General features: G+C 41.7%; 1 protein-coding gene across 1 annotated transcript; it reads left to right on the plus strand.

Moving 5' to 3' along the window:
* Window positions 1-5,903: 5,903 nt before the first annotated feature.
* On the plus strand, window positions 5,904-10,407 carry dusp5 (dual specificity phosphatase 5). The gene is made up of 4 exons (XM_030781516.1): window positions 5,904-6,267; window positions 7,096-7,238; window positions 7,867-8,086; window positions 9,887-10,407. The coding sequence occupies exons 1-4, from the start codon at window positions 5,904-5,906 to the stop codon at window positions 10,291-10,293; spliced, it is 1,134 nt and encodes a 377-aa protein (XP_030637376.1). The 3' UTR covers window positions 10,294-10,407.
* Window positions 10,408-11,561: the final 1,154 nt, after the last annotated feature.

The raw sequence follows: 11,561 nt of genomic DNA on the forward strand, positions 1-11,561 counted from the left end.
TTACAGATACCCAGGAGGGTAACGACAGACTCCATCCACCTGTATCAGAAAAAAAGGGAGCCTAATCAAACATGCAGGTACATGAGTCACATAGCTGTCTCTCTCTCTACATTTCTGTCTCTCTGTGTACCTATTTCTGTCTCTCTCTCCCTCTCTCTCTCGCTCTCTCTCTCCTTCTATCTCTCACTGTCTCTCTCTCTCACTCTCTTTCTCTCTATCTCTCCTCGGTTTGGATGTTAAAAAATGATATAAGAAAATGTCATATCCGTGACCTGGTCTCTGTGAAAAACCTTCACATTCAAACACCCACGATGCCAGCTGTGTTCAGCTGGTCGAGACCTGTGATTTCCAGGGTTATGAAACTTATTCCATATCCTGAGTGTAGGTTGAAAAGATTGTTGAACTTTCCCTTAAAGTTGTACTAAAATGTCACTCTTGATATTAATCTTGAATTGTCCACATGCCTGAAGGCAGTATGAAACTGAGTGATAAATATAGACAGCCGACAGAAGGTATATTTCAAATGTAGCACAGTGACCTTGGCATATTTATGCCTTGCCATCCTAGAGATTGTTTTTAAATATTTTAGCTCTCATCTCACTAGAGTTAATGTTTAAGAAGTGTCTTTGGCAGCACTGTCCATGATTTCAGATTCATTCTTTTAATAGTGTAGAGGACACTGCAGCTGTGCACAGCTGGAACACCCTTCACCTAAGATAGTGAGTAAGATACGGTGGTGGCGGGGGCAAGGGGGGGGGGGGCACTGTCTCCCCCAGTGATATTTGGCTCCCGTCTTTTAGACCAGGCTATTCAGACCCCGTCTTTCCAAACAACTGCCTCCACATTGGCTCAGGGGGGACCTGCCCTGGCCTGGAGTCGTCAGTAATGACGTGGTCCAGGCCAAACACACACACACACACACACACACACACACACATTCCCTCTCCCCTTTCTTGCCTTTTTCCTTCCACACCCTGGGGAGGGGAATTGTAGGAGAGCTCAGTAGTGGTATTTGATTAGAGGAAAAAGGAGAAAAGACATTCTTCAGATCATGCTGTCTTTAACTCTAGCTGAGGGGATTTGGCTTTATACCTCTCTCTCACTCTCCCACACAGGTGAAAGAGTACAGGCACTCCCCCTTTTGTCCCATTCATCTGGTAGAAGAGACATGGGCTCTGGTGGGACTTTGCATTGCATAGTTGTTTACTATGCAGTCTCGGAAGCAGAAATAGTTGCCACAGTAGAATGCTAAAGTTAACATTTACAATGACATTTGTTGCTATTTTCACTTTTACAATGGTGTGTACAAGGTATATGGTCAACTCTTATTACAAGTATTGTGTGAGAACAGAGCTTGTGATTGTGCGCAGAAAATCACAAGGAAGTCAGGGGAATATGTGAGGGGAATTCCTTAGGATAGAATGTTTTCCTGAGTAAGTATCTTCAACAGCAATGTGTTAGCGGTAATGACCCTCCCACCAAAAACAAACAAACACATACAAACACAAACACACACACAAACACACACACACAAACACACTCACACACACACACACACACACACACACACACACACGTGTGAGAAAGAATACACTTTCAAGAATCGTAAGAGCAATTTCCGAGAAGCGTCTTTGAAAAGATGACAGATTAGGATCAGGGCTTCCCAACTGAAACTTTCTCACACTAGCTGATATAAGAACAAAAAAAGATAAAACAGGAACATTGTGAGAGGACTGACGGTGACATTTAATGAACTGAAGAGCACCTTTAACATCAAGTAAAACAACGAGGGACAGATGTATGAGGAACTTGATGTGTATTGTATTCTAATGCTCAATCTCCTCTATACACAGTTACCTTGACTCAGAAAACAGAACCTTTTTCGTATTGCATGATATCCATGAACAGTACTGACAGTTGCAATATTCCATTTCAGTGGAGTTTTCTGTGAGTTCTGGCTCATATTCTTATTTACTCCACCCACTGTATGAAATGATTCTTCTCTGTACTGAAGTTTATGATCCACTGACTGACTCACAGTGCTTTTATAAAGCTATTTATTGTTTCTTCTGGAGAGCTTAACTTAGATATGGGAGGCTATCCAATCTACTGTTTGTTTTTGTCTCCTGGTTTTGTGCCTGTGTGTGTTTGTGTGTATGTATGTGTTCGTGTATGTGTGTTTGCGTGTGTGTGTGTGTGTGTGTGTTTGTGTGTGTGTGTGTGTATGTGTGATCAAACTTTGATAACGTGACTCATTTGTCTAGTATAGTCATGAGGGACATGATCAACATAAACTGAACATGTTTTTAAACCTTGCAAATTCCGTTAAAAAAAAAAAAAAGAAGCGCTTTTGGTTTTTATATATATCGTCTATTGTCTGTGTGTAAACTGATGTGTTGTACTCATTTTGAAATTGGAACCACTGAGGTGGGTTGAAAAGCCTGTTTTCAGAGTTTCCTGTTGTCTCAGAACAGAAGAAGCAGCATTAGCATTCGATCACTAACCTTAGCTAACCTCTGTTAAGCTTTGTCTTTTGTGTCACAGCCCAGAGAGACCAGTAAGATGGTGAAATGTTGATTTTTCTTTTCTGAAAAAAGTCAAGTCTGTTCCAGGCTATTTCCACTTTTTGAGTTTTTTAGTTATCTGGATATGACACTAAGATGCAACATTCAAACTCTACCTATGACTAGATTCCTTTCAGATTTTCTGTCAGAGAAACGCCAGTGTTTAAGGAGAGAGATGCAATACTCATGTAACTCCAATGAGGACAAGCAGCTGTTCCACTCTGATGTGTGAAATATGTCAATAATAAACAATGAAATTACATTTTTAATAAACTGTAACACATTTTTCAAACACTGCAGGATTTCAACTGTCAAATTGCAACAAAATCTCATTTTCACCCAAGAATTTAGGCTTTTATTTTGTTTTGGGTTTTTTTCCGCCAGAGTAGAACGTCAGTGACGTCTGACATATTTCTCAAGGTCACCAAACATTTGTTCTGAAGAAAAACAAAACAAAACCAGACTCTAGTGATGTGCTGTGTCAGATCTGGACAGGTTAGATGAGTCTGTGGCTGTCAGTATCTGGAGCCTGTGCTATTTTCTCACTCATGGGTCCCTTTGGTCTTTGGGCTGGTAACAGACAGGCGGTGAGACAGGTTCTGCAGTTGTGTACTCCCTCATTCTCTTTTTAGAATAGCAGCCTGCAGGGAGGGGAGACAGGGAAGAAATCAGAGCTCTGGAAGAGAAGTCAGAGGGATGGGTGTTATGAGTCAGGATTGTGTACGTGTGTGTGTGTGTGTGTGTGTGTGTGTGTGTGTGTGTGTGTGTGTGTGAGGTGTGCGCGCTCCCTATCTTTTATCTACACATATTTAAAAAAATGAGATAGTAAAATATTTTATGGCCAGGACGAGTTGACTTGATTAATCTAGACTTGAGAAGACTGAAGGAGGTTTGAGTTCCTGAAATGCTTATACCTTGAAAGATGGTCTTCGAGTAAGCAGTAAGACTCGATATCTTGTCACTTTCAATGTTCTTGCGGATTTATTTGAATCCTTTATGAGCTTATTAATAAATCTGTTCTTCCAACCACCATGTGCCATGCAATGATTCTCATCCAGCCAGTCAGAACTCAGAAACTCCACCACCCACTACCCCTGTGCTGTAGGGCAGTGTTTCTCAATCCTGCCCCTTGGGGACCTCTGCTCTTCATATCTGCTATCTATCCTTGCTCTGAACACACCTAATTAGTGTGATTAACATGCTCTTAATTAAATCAGGTGTGCTCAGCTAATCAAAAGTGCCACTGATGAGTTCAGTCAGGTAGGTAGAGCAGGGATGGATGGAAAATGTGCAGAGCAGGGGGGCCCCAGGAGCAGGACTGAGAAACACTGCTTTTGGGAATTTTTCCAGTGAACAAGCCTGTGATGCGGGGCTGTTGGAAGTGGCCTGCATCTTCTTTGGAAATGCGGTAGTGAGCATGGAATTCTGTGCACTGTCAGGAGTACAGGAAGCACCTGGTTCACACAAAAAGACGAGATCCTCTAGCCTTCTATTGTGTGTGATGTCTTTTTTTAAACCACACATATTTGTGACAGGAAGTTTGGATCTGTGCATTCCATTGCAAGAACACAAGGGAAGAAAAAGTGCAGCTGAAAATTTTGTGGAAGGAGGAGAAAAAGGGAAGGGGAAAAAGAGAGAGAGAGATAGAGAGAGAAAGAGAGAATGGGAAGAGAGAGGGAAAGAAAACAAGCATAAGAGAAATAAGGAGAGAGATGGAGAGTCAGGGAAGGAGGGAGAGGGAATAAAAGAGCAAGGCAGAGAGCCCAGAAACTAATTGAACTTTGAACACATAGGCTTACTTGTGTTTGCTTAATTGGGTCCCTCTTAGAGTCAGTATAATGCGTGTGGAGCTGTAGCTGTGTGAGTTAGCCGCGGCTCACCCTAAGCACACGACAAGCCACTGACCGTGGCTCAGGAGACGCTGTAGTCATCTCAGAGCCAAAGACGTAGCCTCTCTGCAGACATCCAAAAGACTACTAATGCAGCAAGTCATGAATGACACACGGTCAATCCTATTACACTAATACAGGATTCTCTCTCTCTCTCTCTCTCTCTCTCTCTCTCTCACACACACACACACACACACACACACACACACACACATAGACACACAGAGACTTACACATTAAATAAAAAATGCAACAGAAACAGTTTTTCTCTTTTGTGCTATCATTATTTAGATTAGGTGTAGTACTGCTTTGACAGGGAGAAACACAGTTAGGTATTCACCCACCGTACTGTGATGTCATCATGAGAGATTACACTCCGGCCATATGGCATTCTCTGCCTGCTGCACTAATCCATGGCAGCCCGCTCTTCCTGTCACTGCTTCCAAACTCAACTCACTTCCTACATTTACCTCCCCACCAACTGATAACAAGTCTCTCTCTCCATCTCTCTTTCTCCCTCTCTCCCTCTCCCTCCATCTCTCTCTCTCTCTCTCTCTCTCTCTCTCTCTCTTTCTCTCTCTCTCCCTCTCCCTCTATCTCTCTCCCTCTCCCTCTCTCTCTCTCCCTCTCCCGTGTTAAATTCTAATGTTTTTTTTTTTTTATGTAGAAAGCCACTCTGCACCCCTAACAGAATAAATTTTAAAAATGTGTTTGTTTGTAAATATTTGGAAATTGACGTTTTTAAGAGAAATCGAACGGTAGGTTTTGTTTTAAGCATGTAATTTGACAGGCGGTGACGTGACGTTTAAACCCGTTAGGACATTAAGGGATTATGACAAACGGATATGGGACAGGTGGCTATAGAAAGGCTCTGAGACGGAAGTTACCTTTACCGAACTGTAGTTGGCAACGCTTTGTTTTGAATTGTCGATATATTCTCCCGAAATGTCTATCCTGTAAAGGGGCAATAAAAAAGGGTGATTTCTGGGGAATGGCAATGTCATACTCAGTAAATAACGTTGTAATATCCAAGCGTCTACATGGTACTGAGGCAAGGCTTTTATTTAAATTTAATCGTTAGTTTGTTTCCAAATCAAAGACGTGCTCCTAAACAAAACATTTTGGTCTGTTATGACGAAGTGTTCAGTGAATCAAACACTGAGTATTCGTTTGAGTGAAGGCGGGGTTTCAGAGACTCAACATTAGTGTAGGCAGGCTGACTTTAATCACGCCTTGTCGGGTGTCCATATATGGTTCGTGACGTCACGAGCCGGAGGTTCCATTCATATAAAACTGATCCTACGGAATCCCCTTGGAGGAAATGTAGGCACAGAAGCAGTAGAGGGTGTAGTTGGCTATCGTCGGCTCTGACGCCCTGTAATACCATTTATCAGAAGTGAAAACATTTCAGCAATCTTAGAGTTATTTAATCCTCAGTACTACAGACAAGATGAAGGTCTCAAGCATAGACTGTCGCCGTCTTAAGAAAATTATCCGAAAGGAGTGCGGGAGCTGCCTTATAGTGGATTGCCGACCATACTTTTCTTTCTCCAACTGTAATATCAAAGGTTCGGTCAATGTAAACTTGAATTCCGTTGTCGTCCGGAGATCTCGGGGTGGTACCGTGCCTCTTCAGTTTGTGATCCCAGACGAAAAAGCCTTGTTTCGGCTTCGAGAAGGTAGCATTTCGGCGGTGGTGGCACTTGATGACCGGACGCCTCATTTGCAAAAGCTGAAGAAGGACAGTATCGCTCAAATAGTGATAAATACTCTTTCACATCTTGCGAGTAGCACAAACATCTGCTTCCTGAAAGGTGAGATGCTAAAAAAACTTTACCCGAGTTTTTAAAATATGTATTATTCCAGGGAATTTCTTAATTAATTAAAAATATAGGCAACTAAAACACCTAACTGTTAATTTCATATGGGACACCGACACTATGCTAGAATACCTCGGGATTTAAACAAATGTCATTGTAAGAAGTGAGGTCTGTTCCAGGTAATGCAATGAATACCCTCACAAAACATACATTTGTCAGTTGTATCGTATAATATACAAAAAGCTCAAGGGTGAAGGAGGATATTCCGTTTCCTTTATCCATTGAAATTTATGCTGCTAGTTACAGTCATGCTGTTACAGTCACCCCTCTTGTTGTAGCAACCATACTTTTCAGTTTTCTTTGCGTGTGTGTGTGTGTGTGTGTGAGAGAGAGAGAGAGAGAGAGAGAGAGAGTGAGAGATTCTCAGCGTGCGTCAAAGGACTGATGACTCACAGCTCGAGAAGCTTGTGAACGAACGCAGAAATAACTTACCATGGGAGCGCAAAATATATGTCTCTCATTTGACAGTATTTTCGACTGTATTACAACATAGAACATAGCTAAATGTCAGTAAGCCGGAGGCTGTATTTTCCCATTTCCACGCAAAAATATCATAACAGCCGGGGTTCTGGATTTTAAATGATTAATCATGTAAGCTGATCGGATACTCTTAGCTGTGGTATTAGACTGTGACTTCAGGAAAGAAAAAATGTCCCAATAAAGACGTTAAACAAATGATATAGATGAATCATCTTGGTCATCCCCGACACCTACCTTTTTTTAAAAAACAAAACAAAACAACAACATTGTTTCTCTTGACAGGAGGGTTTGAGAACTTCCAATCTCATTACCCCGAACTTTGCACAGAAACGAAAAACGCCGAGTCCAGCGGAACTGAAACAGAGAGAATTGCACGCAACCACTGTGAAGCGCTTGGCTCTCACCACAAACCGGATTACGATCAGGTATGGAAGAGCTAAAATGCCTCAAACTTCCTTATTTTAACTTATTTCCACTTTGCCACATCCCCTTTAATCAGTCGCTATTAGTGGGCATCTCCTCTTTCCGAAACTGATAAAATAAGAAGAATGGTGAACCGTGGGAACAATGCTATTTGACATTTGTACACTTCACTTGCCGGAGAACTAATATCTTTGATTTTTGTCAGTGTTTATTGACATATATTTTAGTGTTTGGGTGATGTATTGTTCAGTGTTCATTTATTTATAAGGCATAGAAAAACATGGACAAATTTAACGCAATGTGTTGTAATGGCCTGTAGGATCTGTAGGGTTTGTTTACCTCATCTGTGGATGAGTGAAAGACCCAAACAACCACAGTAACCCCTAAAAGGTTGGAACAGTTTATAGATCTGATATGAAAGACACCCAACTGACATCTGAACTTTAAAGGAGACCTTTTATGCTTGACCTTAGTCCTGTCCCAGTTTTATATTATTTATTAAAAACACCGACATTTTTCACTGTGTTTACAGTGACCTGTATTAACCACGGAGCGCCTAGTGCAGACATATATGTTACATCCGCGCTTGAAGCTTTTTCTTGATATCTTGATGTTGATTTGTTTTTGCAGGGCAAGCCCGTGGAAATCTTGCCTTTCCTATACCTCGGCAGTGCCTATCATGCCTCCAGACAGGACTATCTTGCTGACCTTCACATATCGGCCTTGCTCAACGTCTCCCGCAGAGATACGCAGCCCTCCAAAGGCCACTACGATTACAAGTGGATCCCGGTGGAGGACAGTCACACGGCTGATATCAGCTCTCATTTTCAGGAGGCTATCGAATTTATCGGTGAGCAGTTTTTCTCCTTCGTCTGCTTACTTGGGATAAACGGGTCCACTAAATGAGTAAATGAAAATGTAAATCACACACCCTGGAAATTCAGGGCACAATGATTCTCGCCTCCTCAATTTCAAAAACATCTGCCCGTCATTGTTTTCATTTAAGACACCGGGACTTCCCACAGTCGTTCTCCTCTGGTGACACAATTCAGTTCTATTCTGAAAGTTCTCTTGTTTATTTTGAGTTCTAAATTTGGTAAGTAATTGATTCTAAATTTAAATAGACCTTGACATTATACTCTCAGCATTTAAAAAAAATCTTTAAAATCTTTCACTTTCCAACACGGAACTAAATATTGGGAGGCCAAAAAACACATTTTTGTCTCCTGTTATATAAATACATGTGAATTACAAAATCTATTCTGGGAATTCTGGTGAAGAACCAATCTATAGATATACCTGTCTATTTTAAAGCACCTGCTGTTCTAACTTAAGACTTCCCATTGCCCTTGCTTAAGTAAGTCATACCCTCTCACTAAACCTTGTATTTAGCTTTTCTTTTTTTTCTGTTTACAAATAAATCCATAGACTACTTTAATCTGGAGAAGTAAAAGCAACTGCCTCCTCCTTCTTCAGTAAAACAATAAAAGCTTAAGTGACGCAGTGCAAATCTGAAAGCCTAATCGTCAGAGGGTGGGGCTTTTGTGTCACTGAATGAGCTGTTGGTTAACGGCGGGTGGAGATTTGTGAGGGATATGCTACGTTCATTTACCTCATACAGGTGTCCAACCACCCACAGTGGTATGGGTTGTTTTCTTGACAAAAAAAGGACCTAACAATAGGTCATGGGTAGTGGCTAAGCAGACATGTGGCTGTGACTGTTAATAGTTGTCTTCTACCCAAAGGCAGGGGAAACCCCTGAACACCTCGCCTGACCAGTATCTATTTTCACTTGCCGCTGGTGACGCCTTTCCGTGAATTCACCTGCCAGGCACAAACTCTTTACGTCACTCTTGTACCATCAAGCCAGTTCATTTATGTGTCCTTTGTCCTGAACAAAAGTTTTCAGCATAAAAAAAAAAATAGAGTGAAAGACTATACTTCCAAAGGAACCCATATGAATCCACTAGACTGTTACAGGGAACCAATGAGCCCTTGTCAAGCATGAGCATAAGCGTATCAAAATATTTAGGCGCATTAGTGAATAGGATGGTCAGTGTGACTCCCCACAGACTCTGCCCCCACTCCAGATGGGAAGCTCATGATTCATTCACAAGCAGGTTTTGTTTTGAAGATCTGAGCGGCACGAACTAACCAAGCTAAACTACCCCCCCCCCCCCCATCCTACTCTCTGTGTCACCGTGAGCTCTGAGCCGCAGCAGTGTAGTGTAGGAGGGTATAATACTGGATTAAAGTCTTTTCTTGTGTGTGGTGAGTGGAGAAGACAGAACTACTGTGGTGAAGGCTGGCTGATAAGGTGGAGATTTTGAAGGGTTTGGGTAGGAGAGTGAGGGGAGTGGAATAGGAGAGTGACTGTGAGCGTGTAGGAGAGGTCTGATACATGATGAAGATATAGGTTTGATGGAAACTTCATGGATATACACCTGAATACTGTTCTCCTCTAAAAAAAAAACAAAAAACCCACGCATCTATACTTGCACAATGACAGTGGATGTGTTTTTTTTTATCCTCTTTTGTTAGCTCTCTCACGACTCTTCATTACATTACACAGGAAATGGTGATGAATTTTTCCAAAGACGATCATCGCTGATAAAAGTGTGTGCGTGTGTGTTTTTTTTTTCCGTTTCAGATCGGGTGAAGCAGGCAGGTGGGAAGGTGCTGGTACACTGCGAGGCAGGCATCTCCCGCTCTCCCACCATCTGCATGGCCTACATCATGAAAACCCAGAGGGTACGCCTGGAAGAGGCTTTCGACATGATCAGACAGTGCCGAGCCATCATCTCTCCCAACTTCAGCTTCATGGGGCAGCTGCTCCAGTTCGAGTCCGAGGTCCTGTCCTCCACGCCACCCTCGGCCGACCCGGCCACCGCACCCTGCGCCCAAGAGACGGCGTCCTTCTTCGCCAACGAGTTCGCGCTCAACAAGAATTTCGAGTCCTCTGTTTTTACGTTCCCTACCTCATTCCTGACACCCCTCCCCCTTCAGACACCAGTTCATCAGTTCAAACTAAGCCCAATAACTGCTGCCTTAAAATGACTGCTTGGCCTCCTCTAGTCTCAGATTACTTGAAAAAAAAGAAAAAGTTAAATAAACGATTAGGCAATCAGGATAGAGCAATGGGATTGCAATGGGATTTTGGAGGAGAGAAATCCCCCCCCCCCCCACCATACATTTAATGAACGGAGGGAGAGGGAGAGAGACATGATTTTAAAGAACAGACCTTTTCCCTCCAGAGATTTCCATTCAGTGCTGCTGTTTGCCTCAGACAGGAGTGAATTAATGCACACTGATAATACTGCAATAAATGCCTCAGTTTGAAGATGTGATACCTGCCTACTCACAACCCAACCAGGCATTTAAAACTAAATTATTGGTTTTTTATTTGTTTCTTTTTTTTATTATTATTATTGAACATGAATATGTTAATAAATGTTTTTACAAAAAAAAAAAAACATTTTGTACGTTTCTCATTGACCTCAACAACATCCATTTCCTAAACATGACTGTCATCATGATTGCAATTAGCTAAAGCTGATGTACGTGAAGAATTATAAGAATAATAGTTCGACTTTTTACATTTAAATATACCATCACAATAACATTTCCTCATTTGAGCGATTAAAATGGACATTTGCACGTCTCTTGAACGAAGGGTAAGCAGCTGGCATTGAAATCTTAATCGGTCAGGTCTTCCCAGCAACAAACAAGATACAACAGTGACCCCTGCAGCGACCGAGAAAGTTTCAAGTTGCTCTCTAATTTGCATTCGGGTTCATCAGGCAGCTTTGAATAGTGGATTCTGCATTTCTGGAAAATTTACACTTATTCTAGAGATTTCTCCGTCATCGTATATAATAACTGCGGGAGACGTAGAAATTTCGATTTTGAAAGGGTCACATTGACGCGCTCTTTGTGCTGGAAGAGAAAAACCTGTCAAAGCAGTCTAAAGGCATGAAATTACAAAATTCTTGTCCTGTATAGGTAAAATGGATGAATAACGCAAACCCTCTTACTTCATACCTCTTACATATTTAGTAATTCCTCCCGAGACGTTTAGCTGTGGTTTTTAACATTTCGTCTGGTATCTTATTATTTCAACCGTTGACCGAGATGTATCAAAACTTTTCTCATTACTGAACTATTACTCTCTAAACATTCACTTATTTTTATGAATTACTACCACGAGATGAATCCTTTCTTTTTATAGAAATATGTGTCAAACTAGTCCTTCAAAGGAAGAGAGGTGCAGTAATCTCGAAGAACAACATCGAACATTAATTCTAAAAGGCCAATACATTGGATAA

This window comes from Chanos chanos, chromosome 8 (genome assembly GCF_902362185.1).
Source record: "Chanos chanos chromosome 8, fChaCha1.1, whole genome shotgun sequence".
NCBI lineage: Eukaryota > Metazoa > Chordata > Actinopteri > Gonorynchiformes > Chanidae > Chanos > Chanos chanos.